Raw genomic sequence first — 22,829 nt, forward strand, 5'->3', positions numbered from 1 at the left:
ATATATATATATATATATATATATATATATATATATATATAAATATATATATATATATGTGTATATATATGTGTGTGTGTGTGATAAGAAAAATATATTTAAAAAAAAAAGAAATCTTAATTTAATATATATTTATTTATAAAATAATATATATTTGGAAATTACTGAAATTACAACAATTTTTTTTTTTTTTAATTTGCAGTAATACCTGAAAAAAGGTACAGCTAAAATATATTGCAAATGCATTGCTTATACAGTACATACTGTGCATTTACTCTGTATTCTGTCACAATATTCATACTTCACCTTCCCACTTAATAAATTATGCCGTGTAGTGCAAAATCTTAATGGTTTTGAATGTGTATATAATTCTCAATTCTCATAACTATGCCTTAAATAAATAAACATAATTCCTTATTGTTGAGCCCTGTTCTGTAGCCACCTGCATTTACAACTTAAATTTGCTAGCTGTGTGTGAATGAAGATAACATGTGTGTATTAACCTGTCTGCCTTGCTCTTGCAGATTGCCTCAGAAGACACATTTGGAAAAAGACTAAAGATTTAAATGTAGCCTCACTGTATAGCTTGCTTGTGTTTTTGAAGAGAAAAATATCCAGCTGAGATATTTTATTTTTTGTCCTAAGGTCTTTGTTATTTTTCTGCTTCACTGGCCTGTTGAGTGTTTTGAGTGCTTTGTGTGATGATTTTGGACACATCATGCTCAACCAGTGTACATTGTTTACTTTGTGTGAAACCTGGCACATTTACAATTGTGAGAGTTTGGTGGGGTTAAAAATATATATATGATGAGCACTTAATTATGATTATAATAGATAAAATACAAAACTTTTTTTTTTCTTACTTTACTTACCCCCTTTTTTACGCTGGGATATAGGTTGTGCAGCAGCAGAAGGCAGAATGCTCTCAAAAACTAGAGAATCTCACAATGTGGTTGGCTGGTGCTGCCAGCAGCCTGGCAAATCAGAGAGTTGGAGTTGAGTCAGATGATGTCAGCACGTTACAGCAGAAGCAAAGAGAGCTAAAGGTGAGAAAAAGACAAATCTGACATTTACTTATATATTGTCCAGCAAGTATTAATGTATGATTACTAGCAAAAGGGGGTGAGGAATGCAGCTTTATTACACATTATTTTACACAAAACCTTAATTGTATTTTTTAAATTTAATTTTAATGTTTGGTTTATTGTAACTATCTGTACTATAGGAGGTGGAGAAGGACCTTCAGATCAAAAGTGACTTGTTGAATGAGACTATGCGTTCAGTGGAGGAGTTCTTGTCTGACCGTGGTGACAGTCTGAGTTCTGAAGAGAGGGCTAAACTACAGAGTGCTCTTTCACAAATGAAGGAGCAGCACAGCTCACTTACAAAGTCAATCCACTCCTCACTGGCTCAAGTAGACACTGCCATTGTCACAACACTGCAGCAGAACACACAAAGAGTAAGCTATTTATATACATACATACACACACACACACACACACACATTTGTCAGCGTGTATTCTTTTTTTACTCATTGTCATGTTTTGCTTCTGCCCAAGGCTAAAGCAGAGGAGCAGATGCAGGAGACACAGGAAAGAATAGACACACTGCTCAGAGAATTGTCATCATTGGACGACTCAAAGAGGCCATCACTTGGCAACACCGTCACTGATACCCCATCATCTGTGCCACAAGAGAACGCTCTGAATTCTCACAGTGACATGCTTCAGGTCAGATTCTTAAATCAATGTTAATAATTCTCAGTTTAACCAATATGGTAACTCCATTCTAAAGTAAGTTCAGTCCGTTTTAGAGTAGTAAATGAAGTTCACTTGGGTTTGGAATTCAGTTTTAAATCAAGTTCAAGTTCAATTAATGGTCTATTTGGTAAAAAAAAGCATATTCAGCCAATTTTAAACATTTGATTTTCAGTTTAGTCAGTCAAGTTTGCTGTGCTGTCTTCCCTTTGACATTTTGGCTTTACTTTATTGCACCAGACCGAGCTGCAGCAGTTACGAGCTCAACAGGCTCACCTTCAGCAGGTGGCCCAGTCTGTCCGCTCCCTCCTGGAACAACCTGATTCCAGTGTGCCACCAGAGGAGAAACAACGCTTGCGGGCAAAGCTGGAACTACTACAGAATCAGCATCAGGAGCGTCTCCAGAACTGTCAGGACAGACTGAGGCGGGCAGATGCCCTCAGAGACGAGTTTGCTAAGTTTGTGCAGGAGCACGGGAACCTGGGAACATGGCTGGATCAGAGTGAGCAAGAGCTACGATCACTTGGGGAAGGGGAAACGGATGGAAAGGGCCTAAAAGATAGGATAGAGGAGCACAAAAAGGTATCAAAATATAGTGATGGTGATGTCTAACATTATAAATGTACTTCAGGGAGAAAATAAAATACTAAAGTAAGAATGTGTTTCTCTGTATTTACAGCTTGCAGAAGATGTCATCTGTCACAAAGCAGATCTGCGCTTTGTGACTATCTCTGGTCAGAAGGTACTGGATTCTGTCCAGGGGGCCCTGGAGAGGGTGAGCAGTCCTGATCCAGCTCTGGAGGAAACCAGACAGCTAGTGAGCGAAAAGCTCCAAGATGCCACACAGCGCTACAGTTCATTACACAGCAAGGTTGGTACAAAACAGAGCCTCAAATTCTCTCAGTCTGGAATGACACATAATGAACTGAAGACATGCTGAATGATTTGTGTTCTGTCTTTCAGTCCTCAGAACTTGGCACCCGTCTCTCAGGTCTCCTGGAGCAATACCAGCACTACCAAGATGAAGTTGGTTCTTTAGACTCCTGGCTGAGCACACAGGAGCAAAATCAGAGTGTGTTTAAACCAAGCGGAGAGCAACCAGACACCCAGACGTTGCAGCACACTCTCAGTACTGTACAGGTTGGTTTTTTTTTTTCTTTTTTTTTTTCTTTCTGATTGAAATATTTAAGGAAAGCTCACAATTTTAGCAGATGGATAAACTAATGGAAATGATCACCCAAGCAAAATTGTTTTCATACCCTTAGGAATCCTCCTGATTAATCAGCTTTTTCTCTCTTTTGCTGTCTTCTCTCAGCTCTTGCAGGATGAGTTGGCAGAGCGTTCGGTACAGCTCGAGAAGGTCAAGAGAGCAGGAAAAGATCTGGTCAGCAGTCAGGAGTCCCCAACTCTCAAAAATGCAGATATTAACAATATTACAGGTAATTTCATTATCACTACCAACAAATAATGTACTTAAAGGGATAGTTCACCCAAAAATGAAAATTTGATGTTTATCTGCTTACCCCCAGGGCATCCAAGATGTAGGTGACATTTTTTCTTCAGTCGATCACAAATGATGATTTTTAACTACAACCGCTGCCGTCTGTCAGTCAAATAATGGCGGTTGATGGGAACTTCATCTATAAGAGTGAATAAACCTTGTTTAGACAAATCCAAATGAAACCCTGCGGCTCATGACGACACAATAATGTCCTAAGACACGAAACGATCGGTTTGTGTAAGAAACCAAACATTATTTATATCATTTTTTACCTCTAATACACCACTATGTCCAACTCCGTTCAGCTTCCGGTGAGTGAGGTCTGATCGCGCTCTGACAACGGAAGTGATGTCTCGTGCTCATTTTTGGGTGAACTATCCCTTTAAAAGAGTGTCATTTCTTAGGTTCATTCTTTCAAAAAACCGAACATACACTACAACTGAAAAGTTTAGGGTCTTTAGATTTAGTATTTTTAAAAGTCTCTTATGCTTACCAAGGCTGCATTTATTTGATCAGAAATACAGATAAACTCAAAATAACTGCTGTATATTTTAATATATTTTATAAAACCCAATTGTAATTTTAAGAATTATTATTATTATTATTTATTATTATTATTATTCTGCCTACTAAACTGATCGGGCAGACCAAACCGTAAGGCCTAGTGACCTGAAACTTTGAGGGTTGGTAGTACTCTCCCAGTATACAGCGTCGCAAAGCCTTGCCCCGATCAGCCAGACAGTGGCACTATAGTGACCAAAACAAGAAATATTCAGTCATAAATTTTAGCTAAATTATGTTCAGTATGATGTATGTTTATGTTGAAATATAATTAAATAACTGTTTGTTTTTTCAAACATCTATCGTGTCATTATGTGTGGTGAATTCGACTCTAACTTCAGAACTTCCGTTAAGCGATGCTATCAGAATTTCACAGTGCATTGTGGGACTTTTAGGAGGCGAATGTTTCAGTGCGTTTCAGTTCATTTTGAGATTGAGAAAGCCCTTAAAATGGCTGACTCCCTGATTAGTGCCCTGACTGCTGAACTAGGGAGCTGATTGAGACCACATGTTTTTTTGTTTTTTGAGCATCCAACTAACCCAACTCTTAATCAATGGCATGTTTAATTTGTTTTTGATTTGTCAGTAAATCAAAAGTGATGTCAAGTATTTTATGAAAGTATAATTTACAGTCATTATTCCAAAATAAACCCTTTGAAGTATTGTAAGAGTTGATCTGTATTTTATTTTTTGCACACTTTATATTGTTCTTTGCCTATAATTTATTTTTCCTTTTGGTTATTTCAGATGCTCTGGAAAAGCGCTTTGAAACCCTGTCTGATTCAATATCAGCGAGGGCCAAACAGCTTCAAACAGCTGTTGCCCAATCAGTCAGCGTTCAGGAAGGGCTTAAAGCACTGCTGGAGTGGTTAGATGGCCTACCTTTATCACCTGGCGCAGTCCAGCCCACTGCTCAAGCAGTTCAGGATGCTCTGACACAAAATCAGGTACTTTGTTAAATGTACCATCATAATCATCAGTATCAGAGATCTTTAACCAGGAAATGTTTTATATAAACATGCCGCTCCTCCCACACAGAAAATACGTCAGGAGCTTCTTTCAAGGCAGGGAAGCGTGGATGCCACCTTGGACTCTGTGTCCAAGCTACTGAAGTCTGCAGATGCATCGACAGCATCCGGCCTGCAGGGGGCACTGCAGGACGTGAGTCAGCGCTACACAGCAGCCCAGGCCAAGCAAGCAGAAAGAGAGACTGAGTTGAGGGGACTTTTGCCCAAGTTGGAGAGCTTTGAGCGCCAGAGCGCAGACCTCCGCAGCTTCACACAGAGTCGAGAAAGGGCTCTCAGCCCAATAGGCCAACCAGACTGCAGTGTGGATGACTACAGACAGACCATAGAGGTTAGAGAATTGGGCCACAGATTTACATACTTTTTGAAAGATTACGTAAAGATTACGATTAAACATAAAGATTATGTTTATTGGCCAATGTCCGAAGGTGTCATCATTTGTCTCTTTTTCATTAAAGGAGGTGAGATCAGATATTGCCCAAGAGTCAAGTCAGTTAAAATCATTTGTTGCGCTTGGTTCAGACCTAAGCCAATCTGGGATCCTTGCCAATGTACAAAGCCTTCTGGACACAACCAAAGAGGTTTCTGAGGACTTTGCACACTTGGAATCTAATGTCAGTCAGAGGTGAGTGGAAAGAGCTGTGAAAACATTATCTTGCACCAGTGTTGTTTTAGCTTTTTTTTTTTTTTTTACTGTTACAGTTTTTATTAAAGTTCCCCTGTAGTTGAGAATTTTATCCCTTAACTCATGTTTGATCATCAAAATGACACATTTAAACAGTTTTTCCTTGAAAAATAATTTCTTCATGACTTAAAATAGCTTGAATGTAACTCTACACCCTTGCCTCGTTTCGTATTCGTGGTCCTATGAATATACAGATTACTCCATCTCCAACCACTCACATCAGCTCAGAGATCCACTCGTTGACAATCACATGTTGACGTGATTAGTTACAAGGTAGTTTGTGATGTCAGAAACGCCAGCGATTTCAAAGCAGAGACTGTCCTTGGTTCACTGCAGTTTTAAGGAGAAAATACTCAGCAATGGTTTTTGACTTATGAATTTGCACATGATTTGTCTTAAAGCATGTTAAACACACCACATAGACATTTAAACAACATTTAAAAGCTTTATTTTCACCACAGAGGGACTTTAATATTTTTAAATTAGCTTTAATTTTTATATTTTCAGTTTTCATTAGTTTAATTTTTAGTAATTTTGTTATAGGTTTTTTTTATTTGTAATATTGCTATTTGGGTTTACTTTATTTTTACTTCAGTTTTAGGTTTAGTTGAGTTTAGGTTTTATTGTAATGCTTCAGCTTAAACTTATGTTAGTTTCATCGTTTTTTGTTTAGTTTAAGTTTTTCATCTAATATTTTATTTAATTTCAGCTTTATTTCAATTAACAAACAAGTTATATACCCACATATCACTTTTTTATTATTATTCAGACTAAAAGTAGAATTAATGCTGTTATCAAAAGTTCAGGATATTGTAATATTGTCCCCCTCAGTGCCTTTGGCAGTTATAGCCATTAGCACAATAGACAGTCTGTTCCAAGCTATTCTCTGTAATAGTTTCATCTTGAAATGTGATGCCCTGCCAACTCTAATTGCTTTGACATTTGACATGTGACAAAAATAAGAGCAATCTCATAAAGGCTGTATGGAAGGGGGCCTGAATGCTTTCCACCATAAAAAAATAGCATCATGCTAACCCAATTTGACACTACTGTATCCGCTGTTATGGAAACCATTTGTCCACATCCCTCCTTAAGATGCCATACTGGTGCTCTAGGCATTTAAAATGTACTCAGAGAGGACTCATTAAAGAGTTGGTCATGTGTTCAAGTCTAAATCCACTCCACATAACTCTAGGAATACTTGTGAGTGGGAAGTGGGATTATAGTAATATAAACTGTATGTAAATGGTAGCATGTTAGGACATGACCTTCGACTCTAACTGCTGCTAACATTGGTAGAAGGCATCCTGCCCTGGAGTGGAGTCTGGCTCTGCATAATATCCCAAACAATGTCCTGATCTATCACCATAACCTAAAATAGTAGCATCTAGTGTTGCCATATTAATAGGAGAGATAGTTAGCCAAAGATGTCTGGTACGGTCTGTTTACAGGAGATTTTTCTGTTATGGTGGTTTAAAAGACCAATTTCTGCTGTATTCTGAATTATTAAAAATTCAGATTTTTTCATTAAAACATTTTTCATATTTATCTGACTTCTTGTTCTTTGTCCTTCACAGATTTGATTCCATCCAGAGCTGCGTTCAGCAACTGTCAGAGTTTCGCTCTCGCTCTGGCTCCCTCCTCAGGTGGCTGCAGTCAGTACAAGAGCAACTTCCTGCCAAAGAGCCCAACCTAAGCACAGAAGGCCTGCAGAGAAGAGCACAGCAACTTAAAGTAGGACTGTAGTTCTCTCTATTTACAGTGTTCTGACATCAGTTTCTGTTTTAGGTGAGGTGAGCTTTAATTAACATGTCTTATGAATTTGCTTATAGGATCTGCTCACAGAATGGGAGACCCAAGGAAGCCAAGTTCAGGAGTTGAACAAGACCAGTTCACAACTTGAGAACTTGATTGTTAACACCACAGCCCCCAAAAACAAGGCTGGTAAGAAAAACAACATTGTGGAGGTTCAGGGCCAATGTTCCTTTTCTCTGTCTGTAGCTAGTACACCCAAAATGAAAACCCTGTCATTATTTACTCACCTTCATGTCGTTCAAAACCAATATGACTTTCTTTCTTCCATGGAAATCAAAATGCAGATTTATAGATCATGGCCACAAGAATAATAGAAAAAATTTTTTTCTTAACTATCCCAAACATTTGAATGCCAGTGTATCATGGTGTCCACAAATGTTGAGTATTAAGCAGCACAACTGTTTTCAACATTGATAATTAAAAGAAGAGTTTCTTAAGCAGCAAATCAGCATATTAGAATTACATTCTTTTTAATGATTAATAGCTCCATTCCCTATTCATTTGTTGTTGCATGGAAAAGAATGACCAGTACGTTATTCAAATTTTCTTCTTTTGTGCTTCATGGAAGACAAATTCATACTGGTTTGGAATTACATGAGGATGAGTTTTTGGCTGAACTATCAGTTTAAGCATCTACCACCTTCCAGACTACTGATTTTGAGTATATTATGTTTGTATTTTATGTGTATATGTGTCTCTGTGTCTAAATCCTCTGTGTTGAGTTTGTCTAGCTGCTTGTGTGTGTTCGGCTTCAGCATGCCTGTGAATTATTGTGGCATTGTCTGAGTGTGTCTGTGTCTTTCTCCCAGGTGTTTCCCAGCTCAATGGTGCTTCCAGCCCCAACAGTGTTAATGGCATTCACACCTGTAAAGGTGAGCTTCCTCCACACCTTTAGCCAGTGAGCTGTGCAGCATCCTCATCACTGGAGTCTCTATTAGTCATTTACATTTTCCGTTCAACCCCCCAAGCGCGATAACTCCACATCTCTCTTCCTCACCCTTTCACTTACTCGCCCCATTTTTCTTTGCATTGCTTCTTGCCCTGTTCTGTTAGTTTGCTTTCTAAGTATGTGCAGATTGGTGTCATCTGTCTTTGTGCATATGACCAATTTGTCCAATCATTTATGCTTTCTTTCACACTGACAGTGCACATAAATCTGATACAAAGGACTACTATATTGACAATATAGTCAATATCCAGTGTATTGATTCCCATTGTAATGCATCAACAAAACTAGAAGTGTAGCTGCCACTAGCTATGTTTCCATCCGCCTACTTTTTTGTGAATTTTGGGATATCGCATTAAAAGATGCTGGATGTAAACACCAAGATGCGCATAAATTCTAAAAATGTGCATAAAAAAAACGTATGCACTCATTTGAGGCGGATACATTTTTATGAACCATGTTGGAAACCTATTTACCAAATAAATCTCTCGATGCACAACTTAACAAACTAACCAGACTATCCAGTTTAATTGTACAGCATCTCAAATGTTGGTTTGATCATTCTGAAATGCCTGAGTCTGTCATCAGAATGATTTGGTTTAATTACCTCCCAAAATTGTCTCACAAGATTGAGTTCCCAAACACCAGGCATCCAAACGCAGAAGAAAGAGCCACAGTGGCTTCCCCTATTGCAGCAACTTCCATTTTTATTACAAATATTTTGCAGCAATTTCCCAGGAAGTGATGATTTTGTTAAATTCACAACATTGATTTAACTAAAATGAGGTAATGAAAAAATAAAATTAGTCATGGAGCAATTTTTTTTTTCATGGCCAAACTATTTAAACTGTGTGTATATAATTTTCCGCGCGTCATGTGTGGGGCCCAGTATTTTGCCGTTCACGGTTAAATGGATTTTAGTCCACTAAGTCAAAAAACAAAACAAAACAAAAAATCATTGAAATGCTTCTCCCTCAGCTTGTATATCATTGTTTGGAAAAGTACCACAAACATGATGCAGTTTTACAACTATTTGGCCTTGTCATTGGCCGCCTCTGACTGTACTTACGTCAACATTTCTTCGCTCTTACCCTCAGACTTGACGGAGATCCAGGTGGCAGTGGCAGATGTGAACTGCAAGTATGAGCAGCTGGGCAGTGACCTGAGAGAGAGGAAGGGTAAGCAAGAGGCCTCTCTTGACCTGAGGCAGAAGGCCAGGCAGGGCACTGAGGCACTCGTACAGTGGCTGGGCCCCCGTGAACAGAGCCTGGCACAAGGGCAGACTGCCTCACCCTCACGGCCAGAGGTGGTGCGTGCTCAAGCCCAAGAGACCAAGGTAAACCCTTAAGAGAATTGAATACCTGACAGGGGTATCAAACTACAGCCCCCCACAAATTATTTATCCTTAAATCCAAAGCAAATATATTTTCACTTTCTTTAATTTAGTTTTGCCTTCTGTGTTATCCCATAGTTTAAAAAACCTTTGATTCCATGTGATTACATTGTGAATTAGCTGACAGACAGGTATCTGTGTCCAGGTTTTACTTTCTGAGCTTGCCGAGCATTCTGGGAAAGTAGAGGATCTCAAGAACATTCTGAAGCAGCTAATAACAGATAATCCAGACTCTCCTGAAGCTGAGACATGGAAACGTCAGCTTGAAGATATAGGTCAGTGAAGTGTTTTAAAATGTGTTGTCCTTGCATAGTGTTTTCAAATGCATTTCCATTTAATGGACTTTGTCCCTAAAGCAAAAATTAACTAGCGACATAATAGTGCATTAATAGTGCATAAGGCGAGAGTTTGGTGCAGAAAATGTAAGCTCCAAGGAGAGCTCTGACCTTGTCTTTTCATTACATTTTTGCTATAAAACATTTTAAAGCATTCCATTTGTTGTGCAACCTGTTCAGGAATTTGTTGTTTTTTTTTTATCCATTGTGCTTCATTTAAACAAAATGGAAATCTCACACAACTGACTAGTCCTTTCTGTGAGTCAAAAAAAAAAAAAAGTCTGTCTGAATGAACAGGAAATCAAGGAAACCAGATTGCTTTGTGTGCATTATCATAATTCTCTGGGTTTTGCTATGTTTAGTATCTAAATGACTAATCACAGTCACTCAAGTTTATTTTAGATTCATGATTTCTAAATCATTAAAATTAGTCTTTGTGATTTTTTTTATTGGTTTTTTTTTTGTTTTTTTTGTTCTAAATATTGCACTCTCTTCTAGATTCAAGGTGGACTAAAGCCAATCAGACTGCAGCACAAAGACAGACTGAATTGGAGGCGTGTGCTGATAGGCTGGGTAGTTTTGCAGCAGCAGCCAGTCAGTTAGGACCATGGCTACGCGAGAAAGAGCTGATGATGAGTGTATTAGGTCCACTGAGTATTGACCCCAACATGCTCAACACACAGAAACAGCAAGTGCAGGTAAACTGGTTTTTAATGATATCCTGTTTTGTCTGCCAAGTAACCCTCCTGAACCACAAATCTATGAACATCACAGTATACAGATTATTAAATAGTCTAAAACATTGACGGTGTTTGTTACTTTGTAGATTTTAATTGAAAATGTTCACCTTTTAAAAGTAGTTTTAACCCTAACTCTCAAATTCATTAAAAAAAAGTCATAAAAAATTAAACATTTTGAAATCAAAATTGATCAGTTTCACAACTAGTCAGTTTAAATTTATTTCTTTATCCCATCAGTTCATGCTACGTGAGTTTGAGACACGGCAACCCCAGTTTGACCAGCTGACTCGGGCGGCAGAGGGAATCCTCTCTCCGACTGGAGACGAGGGTTCTAGAGATGGACAGGACCTAGAGGAGGTGAGGCAGGAGCTGGCAGACATTTCACATCAATGGGAAGACCTTACCTCTCGCCTCACAGGCCGCTCGCAGCAGATCGACCAGGCACAGGGAACCAGCGAGCGCTACCTGACCCTTCTCAGGGAGCTTTCTCAGAGTGTGGCCAATCTAGGCGAGAGGCTGGATGCACAGGCCTCTCTAAGCGCTCAACCCGAAGCCCTACGCCGTAGGCTTCAGGAAACAGGGGAGATCCGCTCTGAGCTGGAACAGAGACGGGGTCAACTGGCCCAGGCTGAGCAGCTGTGTGCGGAGCTCAGCACAATTGTGGCCGAACCGTATCTCAGAGATGAGTTGCACAAGAGACTGGAGAGTGTGAGCGGCCCCCTCAAGACCCTAGAAGAACGGGCTGGTGAGTAACATTTACCATAATGCAGGTACTTTAATATACAGTACATAATGTACTGTATATAATAGTAACCATCCCTCTCACTGCTGTCTTTCAGCTGATGGCTTGTCCCAGCTGCAGGCCGCCCTGTCCAGCACTCAACAGTTCCAACAGATGTTTGACGAGCTTCGTGGTTGGTTGGATGGTCAGGCTGGGAGCCACACAGCTGGGATTTCTGAAGCCCTTTCTTGCCAACCTGACACTCTGAAGACCCTTCTCGCCCAACATGAGGATCTCCAGCGAGCCATAGCACAACAACGTGGATCCTATGAGCTCATCCAGGCTGAAGGGGCATCTCTACTGGCATCCCTCCCTGCTGGAGATGAGCGATTAGCCCTACAGTCTCGATTAAACACCTTACGGCAAGACTGGGAGGGGATGAACCAACTGGCCACTGAGAAACACACTCGAATAAAAGACATGCTATCCCGTGCTGAGCTGTACCAACAACATCGCAATGAGCTTGTACCTTGGGTTGCAGAATGTGAGGAAAGGGAGGCAGAGATCCATCCATCACTGGATCCCGCTGCCTTAGATGAGGCTTTGCAAAAGGCTAGACAGTTGAGTCTAGACTTAGATCGCCATCGCCCCCTCTTAGAGTCTCTGAACACGGCAGCAGATCAGCTGCTGGAGCAGAGCTGCACTGGCGAAGAGGAAGTGAGAGATGAAAAGGCTCAGCTTAATCGCAGGATAGACGGCCTCTCTGAGCGACTACAGGGGCGCACGGCTCAGCTAGAGGAGTTGGGAAGCAGACTGAAGGAGTTTGAAGATGGCAGACTGGCTGTGGAGAGAAGACTCGAAGCAGCTAGGCATCAGATCGAGGTTCAGGAGGCACTTGGGCCACAAGCTTGTAGCAACAAAAGCCTGGAGCGTTTGCGTAGCCAACAGGAACTGTTAAATTCTGTACAGCCACAGGTGGTGTATCTGCGAAATCTGGCCCAGGGGCTGCTGCAGGATGCACCCGAGATATCCAGGGCTGGTGAAGATGGCGGCCAGAGGCTAATGCAGCAAGCTCGTGATACGGAAAAAGAGTTTGAAGAAGTTACTGAGAAGGTGAGAGAATCTGCACATGATCAGGTGCCTCTGGAATGTGTCAGGACTCAGACAGTAGTTGGGATGTTATATATAATCTGATCTGTCTGCTCTCATGTCCTGTTTGCTGAAATAAGACGCAGTCTTTTTCTAGCCGTGGGTCCATATTTGTCTTGTTCATTTTTAGTAGTTTGTAGTCAAAATTTTCACATTTTGCATAACATATATATATATATATATATATATATATATATATATATATATAATATAATATAATATAATATAATATATATATATATATATATATATATATATATATATATATATATATATATATATATATATATATATATATATATATATATATATATATATATATATATGTATATATGTGTGTGTGTGTTGTAAGTTAAGGACATATTTCTATAAAAGAAAATATTTAGCAGACTTTCAGAAATATCCTGTGATCAAGCAGATAAACAGGAAAATGATGCAAGCAGAGCAGCAGCTCTAAAAAAAATATCGCCATTGTTCAGCTGAGGTCAGTTCAGTGTTGATTCAGTTTGATTCAATAACTGTGTAAAGATCAAATATGAAATGTGAAAGGTTAGTTCAGCTATAAAGCAGCTATGTAGAAAAAAGTGATGTCATCGTCCAGCTCAGTTGGCGAAATTATAAAAATCAAAAGTTGTTATTGTGAAATATTGTTATTGTTTCTCATGTTATGAAATTGTATTATATTGTTATTAATATTAAGAATACAAAGGAGGTATGCACTCTAAAAGAGACTTTAATAGAAGCTCCCAGGAGATAAATCAACAAACGTTTCGGCTCTTCGCCTTCGTCAGTGTAACAATTTCATTCACTCACAATGATTATATAGAAAATACACTCTAAATGTTTATGAATGGCTTTCTGCCTGATTGGTTATTGTACCCCATTTACATTTGTTGTTGATGGAGCTACTCCGGTTTTTTGTTTTTGTTTTCAAAGGATCTATTCTGACTGTTGATTATTGCTAGACTTGTGAGTTTCTTGTCATATGTGTCTTACTGTTGTCATGTAATTGTGACCTATTATACGCCTTAGCTGAAGTTTGGACTAATTGTATGTTTTAATCATGATAGTAAACACCTGGGGATTTAGAGTGTATTTTCTATATAATCATTGTGAGTGAATGAAATTGTTACACTGACGAAGGCGAAGAGCCGAAACGTTTGTTGATTTATCTCCTGGGAGCTTCTATTAAAGTCTCTTTTAGAGTGCATACCTCCTTTGTATTCTTAATTGAAATATAGGTTATTGCACCTCATCAGCTGGGTGAGCGCGGTGAACGCTTTGATTGTTATTAATATTAAAATACATAATACATTTAGAAACATATGATTGTGTCATGAAACATCTACTGCATAGTAGAAATGGCCAACAATCTCAGCTTAATTTACCTGCATGTGACCCCTTTCTTTCCCCCACAGACTGAGCAATGCTGCTCATCCTTGGAGTCCCGGTTGCAGGGCGTGGGAGAGGTCCAGTCACATGTTCGAGACATTTTCTCCCGCCTGGCTGATTTGGATGATGAGCTGGACAGCCTTAGCCCTGTGGGACGAGATGCTGACTCCTTAGCCTCGCAGGCTGATGCTGTCAGGGGCTTCCTGAGCCGACTCGATGCACTCCGTGCCGAGCTGGAAGGTCATGGTGGGGAATGCACAACTATGCTACGTAGAGAGGGGAGCTCTCCTGATCTTCTGGCCCTCAGGAGAGAAACCGAAGCCCTGAGCAGACAGGCAGGCAAGCTGGCAGAGCGAGGCCAGAACCGTCTGGCACTTATAGAAGCAGCAGAAGAACGTGTGAAAGAGTTCTACTCCCGACTGGCTGACCTACAGGGGTTGCTGGGACGGGCAGAGGAGGTGCTGAACACACAGGCCATCGTGGGGACAGAAGTAGAGGTCATTAAACAGCAGCTTCAAGAATTCAAGGTAGGAAAATATTTAGTAAACTGTATATTTTTGTGTGTACTGTAGCTTTCATTTGCAATATCGGATTCCATTGTTTGCTAACAATGTTCTTGTGCCACCGGCGGTTCTAAGGTTTCAGTCTTAGAAGGGCTCAGCCCGCCTACCTAAACATGAGCTCATGTGGCATGGACTTGTTTTTTCAATATCTAAACAAGGTCTAGCATAGCTCTTGTCATGCACAATGTGGTTTACTGAAGAATGCCGTGTTCCTGAATCAACCACCCTACCCCTAAATTCAGAATACAGTGTTTTGTGGAAAATCACATGAAGCCAGGGCTGCACAATGTGCGGGGAAAATCTAATTTAGATTTTTCTGATAAAAATTGTGATTGCTATTTAAAATGTGATTAGAAAAAAGCTCAAGGTTTGCTTAGGTTGTTTGCAGGGATGCACAATTTAGACAATTTATTGTTATCATACAAAATAGTAAATATTACTATTGTAATATTTCACTGTAAAATAAAAAATCACATATTTAATGAAAAATAATAGTAATACTAATTGTATTTTACAGTAAAAATGTAAAATTACAATACTAAAATGTATGGCTATCTTAATTTCATATGTTAAAATATCAAGCTTTTATTTTGGCAGAAAATCCCAGGAAGCCCTTAAAGCTTCTCTTTTGCTGACAACTGCTGGTTTATAAGCACTTCTATTTATTAATTATTAATTTTGAGAAGATTGTTGATGCATGCTGCATTCCCAAATGCAACAGCGGTATGATTTGCATACACACAGCAGTGTATCAGTGCATGAATTGGCAGTAGCAAGTTCCTGTACTTGCTCTGCAGCAGCAGCAATAATCAACAGTAGCAGTGTAGCAGATCTATTCCGCCAAGACCAAATACATTAACATTGTCATATCCATTACCATGCTAAAAAGTTGTCACGATAGAATTACGCTTAGCTATATTGTGATTTCAGTTTTATTTTGATCAGTAATGCAGCTACATTAAGCTAATATCTGTTGAGAGAGCTTAGACTATACTCATAGACTAGGCCCATAATATTTGAATTACTGCAGGGTGAAAGCACTCCCCTTGATAAATACTTGTTTCCCAACATGTTCTTGCTGTTTTCCTCCCATCATGCTCTCTGTTATGGTGGCGAGAGAATAAGGAGAGACATGTCATCTATTACTCCTTAGAGTGGGCTGCTCGAGTTCACCTTTCCTCCTCTGTCCGTCTGATGAAATGTCTGTATCTCTTACTCATGCTTCTTGAGGGTGGTGAAAGAAAGCAGAGTGTGAAAGTGAAGAGGTGTAGGTGGAAGTGGGAAGGAATGGAGCTGAGGAAATGACGGATGTAGTGGGCGTCAGAGACCTCCAGGAGCAGGAGAGTGAATCAGTGCTGTAGAAAATATGCCTTGCTGAGACTGAATCATTCCTTCCTCCGCCATGTTTGATTGCTCAGCAACAACAGTATAACTAGTTTAAAAGACTGAGTGGTATTGAGGTAGTCCAGTGACCTTTAACTGAACATTTGAAGATTTTAAGTAGCAACATTTATCATCAAAGAAGTTCTTGGAATTTGGAATAAAGGGTGAAATTTGTCATTGTGTCATTTGTGTTCTTTATAATTTCCTGTGAGGTCAATCTTCCATTGCGAGGGTTTTTTTCCATAGTACTGCATCCCTCTGTTCAGTTCCAACACTGAGAGCTCATTAATGATGTCACCACTGTGATGGACACTGAGCTAAATCTGACCACACAACTAATCTGTGTCAGTCCACGGTGTCAATATGGAAGCATAAGAACCCTCTGTAACCCTTTCTGATCTATCCACCTACAACGTACTCACTACAGAGGTGGAGAAAGAGACAAAAGAGCTGGGGGCACTTTGCAGTATATCAGTCATGTGAAGACTGGAGACAGTAGAATAGTTGTAGATATAGCAGATTTAGATATACTAGTGTTCTAAATTTTGGGGTCAAATATATTTTTTAAGGGATAAATACTTTTATTCAGAAAGTGACAGTAATAATAATAACCTTTATTTTCTATTTTCTATATTAAATGTACATCTCAAAACTCTTTACAGAAACAAATAAAAACAACAAAAATACACCATATAAAATAAGCACAATGAAAAATTGATACAATTATTCATTTAAAGGTACCCTAAAAAAATAAATTTGGTCATGTGGCGCAAATGTTATATTAGCATCAAAAATTACCCCCCAGATTCTTCAATTTTTTTTTTAATTCCACCTGCGAACCATCAAGAGTTAGAGTGACCGACCCAGCTTTACGTAGTTCGTGGGGTGAACCAATGAGCATAATCTCGGTCTTTTCACAGTAAAGACATTTATAATGCTAATAAAGATAAATGCTGCTCTTTTCAGTGTTCTATTCATCAAAGAATCCTGAAAAAAATATATCATGGTTTTCACAAAAAATATTAATCACGGCAACACTGATAATGATAAAATTGTTTCTTGAGCACCAAATCAGAATATTATAATTATTTCAGAAGGATCATGTGACTGAAGACTAAGACTAATTCTTAAAATTCAGCTTTGCTTCACAGGATTAAATGGCATTTTTAAATATATTCAAATAGAAAACAGTTATTTTAAATTGTAGGAACATTTCACAATATTACTGTTTTTATTCTATTATTGTTAAATAAATGTAACATTGGGAAAAATACTTTTCAATTTATTTACTTTTTTTTTAATCTTGCCGGCCCAAACTTTTGAACCATAGTGTATTTGATCAAACAACTGGAAAATTGGTTGGGGAAAAAATCAGCTAGTGAGACACCAGCTTTAATCAGCCAAGCAGGCACAGTTATTTATCAATGCTCAAATATGAATTATTTGTACCCAAGCATAGAATATAAGCAATATATCTGTCTGTCACTGGTTAAATGTTTTATATTTAATGTAATGTCTTTGTTTTTAATTACTTTTTGGAAATTGGACTGCAACTATCCTCATTAATATACACCACTGAGAAGTCTTAATTCTTCTGTCTTTTCCACACTCTTTTTCCATTTTTGAGTATTGTTTTTCTTGTCTACCCACTTACGTGTCTCATAGCTTTACTCCTACCTCATCTCATCTCATCATACGCATAGCGATCTAATAAATCTCTCCATCAAATCTTTAACGATATGGTTGACTGAAAGCACACCATCAATCATCTTTTTTTTCTGCTTTTCTTCCTTTCTCTCTTATTCTCTCATGGGTGCTAAATGAAAGCAGGTTGTATAGATGTGTTTAAGAGCACAGCACAGGCAGACAGACAACGAGAGAGGCAGAAAAGGGACTGAATAGAGGACTCAAGATGACGTAGCTGAATAAGAAGAGTGGGTGTTGTCGATATGGTAAATGGTGACACTCAAGTGGATGTCTAATCAATACAGGTTGAAGTGGAGTTCAAGAATGAAGTCAAAGACAGCACAGTATATGAAGTATAATGGCCTTCAAAAGTCGTGTGGATGTTGAAAATCTTAAATACACTATTCTAACATCCAAGCTTATTTCTTACTAGATTTCTCCTTCTCTCAGCAAATATCTGTTTAAAAAATGTTTTGAATTGAGTTTATTGAATAATCTTAGTTGTCTTTCTCAGTGCTCGCTCTGACTGTGATCAGCACAAATTCAGCCAGTGGTATTATAACAAAGGCAGTGGAAAATTACTGCTTCTCATAATTGTTTTGTGACCTTGAAGACCTTGAAATGGAGACAACCACATATCTCTTGAAGACAGTACAAGACACAATGTGAGATTTAACAGTAAAATGATATAAATATAAAATGTATAATACACTTACATTATTATTAATGATATGCTGCATGAATATAATTTGTAACAGGAAAAAATGCACAATAGAAGCATTTCACAAGTGGACTTTTGAACCCCACTGTATGTATTTGAAGTCTAGAGGTTATTTTTAGCAAGCTGAGGAATGAGATCTCATTCATTACAAAGAGAGAAAAGAGAAGGATGAATAAAATGTGTTCAAAAAGACATTTTTGGGATTCATCCAACTTGGCTGCAAGCGCTTGTCATTTTTCCATCCTCTCTGCCCCATTTGTCTCCTTTCGTCTTACCACTTTGTAATGAAACATCATAAGATAAATTTGAGTACAGCCCGTTCGTCTGCCACCAGATAGTCTGCTCTCATTTTCGCTTCACTCCACGCAAGCCAGACTCCATTTCAAAGACACCAAATCCAAAATGATGTCATTGCTCAAAGGGGTGGAGAGGGGAGGGTGATCCTGTGTGTGTGTCTGAGAGGTTTTTTTGTTGTGTAAGCTCCATCGGGGCAGCTGCGGGGGGCATGGGGTATTAAGAGAAGGTGTCAGATTAGTCAGTGTCATTGTTTAGCTTTTTAACAATGAGCGTATTGAGATGTTGTGGAAATCGGTTGGAGAGAGCCAGGGCTTTTCACACTTACGACTTCAATGTGAAATGTCTAGCCAGTGTCGTCCGGTGTTTCCTGTCTGAATACGTTCTCATATTTAGCAGCAGGTTGGCGTGTGCTATAGGATGATATGTAGCCACAGAAGGTGTGTTTGTGTGTTGTGGGAGTGTGCCCGCAGGTCCATGTGTGAGAATGTTTCTAATTCCAGTCTGTGTGGACCGTCCGGCATCCCAGCTGTCTCCCCACCCTCAACCCTACAAACACACTCACACATGTACACATAAGCAGGGTGTGGTTGCCCCCTCTCCCTAAAATTCCTGTCCCTTACGTACCCTTGTGTGCTCCCATGTCGCCCTGTCCCAGAGCAGCTGAGGCTTGAGCTGGCAGGGCCAGATGAAGTGCTAGACTGGAGTAAAACGAGGGCCCCTCGTCCAACTGGGAATTCCTTCACAGGGCTGTTGGGATGAGGGAATGGCTTCTAAATCACATCAGGTTGTCCATGCTGTCCTCACCCTCACCGCTTATATCTTCACTCCCGTTACTCTTTCCAACCCTCTATAACTTTTGCCGGTTTGTCTATTTTTATTGACCTCTTTTTACGTACTTTGTGATCACAGCTTTTCTTCCATAAAAACAAATGCGGAGACTATGTCATGACCTGCCCTACCCCCACCCAAACCTAAGGGGTTTCCCTCTAACTCATCAATCTTATGGCCTCCTAGTCAAATGAAGCAGATTAGCACTTATTTTTCCTGGAAGAATGAGTTTATCACTATTGCAATAAGGTAATGTAAAGTTCTTGCAATGAGTTTTATTAACATGGTGAATCTCATTAAAAAAAAATTCTGGGTCATATTTCACCCTATATAAAAATGAAATGATCATTTGCATTAAAGGGTTAGTTCACCCAAAAATGAAAATTCTGTCATTAATTACTCACCCTCATGTCGTTCCACACCCGTAAGAGCTTTGTTCATCTTCAGAACACAAAATAAGATATTTTTGAAGCAGTGTTTCGAAATCGCCCATCACTAGATGCAGTATTGTTGAATAAAGTTGTTATTTTGTTTGTATTTTTGGCACACAAAGTATTCTCGTCGCTTCATAACATTAAGGTTGAACCACTGTAGTCACATGAACCATTTTAAATACGTCTTTAGTAGCTTTCTGGGCATCTGAAAGTGTTAATTATCTTGCTGGCAATGGAGGCCTCACTGAGCCATTGGATTTATCATCAAAAATATCTTAATTTGTGTTCTGAAGATGAACAAAGGTCTTACGGGTGTGGAACGACATGAGGGTGAGTAATTAATGACAGAATTTTCATTTTTTTGGAGGTGAACTAACCCTTTAAGTTTTAGTTTGTCTAGTTTAGGACCATTATAATTTTTTTTTTTTTTTTGCATCATATTTGTTTCATTTAATTACAGTTTAGAATTACAAATCTTTTTTTTTTTTCAATGTAAAGACAAAATTAACGATTTTATTCCTAATAAACTTTTATCTACCTGTGGAGTAGTCTATGATTGTGGTGATACTGTATGTCCTTTGTAGCCTCAGACAGCTTTTTGTGGTTGAGCATTTCTGTGCCATCTCTGTGATCTCTGATGTCGTGCTAGTGTGATTTTCATTTTTAAATTTCCATGAGTTTTTCGCGAACATCTTTCACCTTTAAATTTACCATTTATGTCATTTTTCAGTTTATTTTTTGCACTAAGGGGTTGATTAAATTAGGATAACATGGTTAGACTAATCTGATGACTTAATTTCTCTAAACTGACCCTGTTATATACATCACACGCTGGCATTCGAGTGTGTGTACACGTGTCTGTTATGTCATGCTCTATCTAGCCGTTCCCATTGCCTGGTATTGTTTCAGCTGTTGTACATTACTGTGGAATTCCATAGAATAGCCCACTTTCCCTTCCAGTTAGTCTCAATTAGCTCACCAACAGAAATAAATAGAAATTTAATGTAAATAGGGTTACTTCACTGACATTTGGAAATAATTACCAAGATAATAATCAATGTTTTTTTTTTTTTTCTGAATAACATAGTTTTAATATGAACATATTAACTAAATGTTAAGCTACAGGTCATTGTTTTATGTGCTAATGTGTTTTATTGCTTTAATTTTGTGGCAAAACCAAACTCCTTTCCTTTTTCGTAGCAGAGGTGTTTGTATTCCTGTCTCAGCTCCATATGTCTTTGTGTCTGTGGTGGCGAGAGAGAACAATGCACACATTGAGGCATTCAGGTAAAACCTGGTGGTTAATTATAAATCTACTGCTGAGATAGAGAAAATGAGAGACATGCTACCTAGTAACCAGTGTGGCAAAGGGAACGAGAGAAGAGGGGGGTAGATGAACAACCGAAACAAACAGATGAGGCTTTCAGTACCTTTTCACTTTTAGTGCAATCAGGCAGGAAGAGAGAGAGAGAGAGAGAGAGAGTAGCAAGAGTAGTGGGCAAGCGACAAAGATAAAGAAGGAAAACAATATCAACAGGTGCTCTGCTGAGGCAACAAATAGCCCTCTAAAGTCAATAATGTTCCCGGGCCTCGTGCTTGTTTTGCTGAGTGACCACCAGTCTTTAAATGGAGGCCGTTTTGGTACAAGACACAAAGCACTGCTAGCTCTTTACCCATGCCAGTCAGTTCAGTTCCACAGTGTTTAGGGGATTTTGGGGTTTGAACCCCTCCCTCTTCCTGTCTGAGTCAAGACTGTGACTCTTTAACCAGGCGTGACTGGCCAAATGACCAGTCACTGAAAGAATGAGGAAAAGTAGAGTGGGGGATGCACCACTCAAGCAGTCATGAATTTAATTTGTACAAGGAAGTGCAATGAGAAGAGGAGGTTTAGACAGGTTATAGATTTAGATTCATTGTTTTAGTTTGTTTCTTTGGTTTGTGTACAAATGTATTTGATATTACTGTTTGTCTTCCAGTTTTGTCTGGGATGCACGTGTGTCCGGTTTTTAATTAGCTGAGGATTACGGCTCACTGAAACCTAGTTTGATGTGGGTAGAGGGAGAGAGCACAAGCACCAGCAAAATGGACAACAAACCTCTTTTGTTTCTGTAGGGAGGTTTGTGTTGGAAGCAGCCATGACAGCTGCAACCCAACTGACACAGAGGGGGAAAGAGTTTATAAAAAAGACAGAGTATTTAGCTTGCTTGATATGCAGGCCACGGGGAGCGTGGCGTTTCAGAGCAACAGTTAGATCACTGAGGACGAGCAAGCCCCTCCCCCTCTTCATGTGTGAGTGCGTGCATTTTTCTGCATGCATTTGTGCTTTTTGGACAGAGTACTATGAAGAATAGGCGGACATGCGTTTTGTGTTTACTCTCTGCTGGAGCTTCTTAAAGGAATAGTTTATCTGCCATCATTTACTGACCCTCATTGAGTCTGATCCCAAACCCGTATGACTTTCTTTCTTCCCAGAACACAATAGAAAACATTTTGAAGAATTTTCCATGCAATCACAATAAATGGGTACTAAAGCCTTTCAGCAGGGACTTGTAAACATTATTCCACGACTTCTGAAGTCATATGAATGCTTTGTGTGGGGAATGCATCAAAAAAGCCAGAGGCTGTTATTCCTTTTTTTTTTTTTTTTTTGCATGTTAATGAGTCATTAGACAATGTTCAACATATCAGTGGATAATGATGTATATATCAGTCTGTTTGTGACACAAAGCTAAGAAAGTCTCAGAATATAGCACACAAGTTGTATTGGTGTTTTTCATGATACTTTTTATGGTGCTTTTTCATCTTTTTTGAAGCTTTAAAGCTTCAGTCCCTGTTCAGTGTAATTGCACAGAAAAGACATTTTTTCTCCTTTAATGTTGCACGGAAGACGAAAGTCA

General features: G+C 39.0%; 1 protein-coding gene across 20 annotated transcripts in view; it reads left to right on the plus strand.

The window, feature by feature from the left end:
• The window catches only part of LOC137002072 (microtubule-actin cross-linking factor 1-like), a 184,030-nt gene that overhangs the window by 118,309 nt on the left and 42,892 nt on the right, over positions 1-22,829 (plus strand). For 19 of the 20 annotated variants that reach the window (XM_067361534.1, XM_067361545.1, XM_067361536.1 and 16 more), the window contains 19 exons: positions 897-1,046; positions 1,226-1,459; positions 1,560-1,730; positions 1,998-2,339; positions 2,437-2,628; positions 2,721-2,897; positions 3,073-3,196; positions 4,567-4,766; positions 4,858-5,175; positions 5,303-5,469; positions 7,107-7,263; positions 7,362-7,473; positions 8,154-8,216; positions 9,388-9,626; positions 9,829-9,958; positions 10,517-10,716; positions 10,996-11,503; positions 11,598-12,592; positions 14,047-14,547. In XM_067361534.1, coding sequence (XP_067217635.1) covers positions 897-1,046; positions 1,226-1,459; positions 1,560-1,730; positions 1,998-2,339; positions 2,437-2,628; positions 2,721-2,897; positions 3,073-3,196; positions 4,567-4,766; positions 4,858-5,175; positions 5,303-5,469; positions 7,107-7,263; positions 7,362-7,473; positions 8,154-8,216; positions 9,388-9,626; positions 9,829-9,958; positions 10,517-10,716; positions 10,996-11,503; positions 11,598-12,592; positions 14,047-14,547 — 4,980 coding nt within the window. The remainder of the gene's footprint in view (positions 1-896; positions 1,047-1,225; positions 1,460-1,559; positions 1,731-1,997; positions 2,340-2,436; positions 2,629-2,720; positions 2,898-3,072; positions 3,197-4,566; positions 4,767-4,857; positions 5,176-5,302; positions 5,470-7,106; positions 7,264-7,361; positions 7,474-8,153; positions 8,217-9,387; positions 9,627-9,828; positions 9,959-10,516; positions 10,717-10,995; positions 11,504-11,597; positions 12,593-14,046; positions 14,548-22,829) is intronic. The other variant, XM_067361538.1, reaches the window with a different exon arrangement.

Source organism: Chanodichthys erythropterus, chromosome 15 (genome assembly GCF_024489055.1).
Source record: "Chanodichthys erythropterus isolate Z2021 chromosome 15, ASM2448905v1, whole genome shotgun sequence".
In the NCBI taxonomy this organism is placed as follows: domain Eukaryota; kingdom Metazoa; phylum Chordata; class Actinopteri; order Cypriniformes; family Xenocyprididae; genus Chanodichthys; species Chanodichthys erythropterus.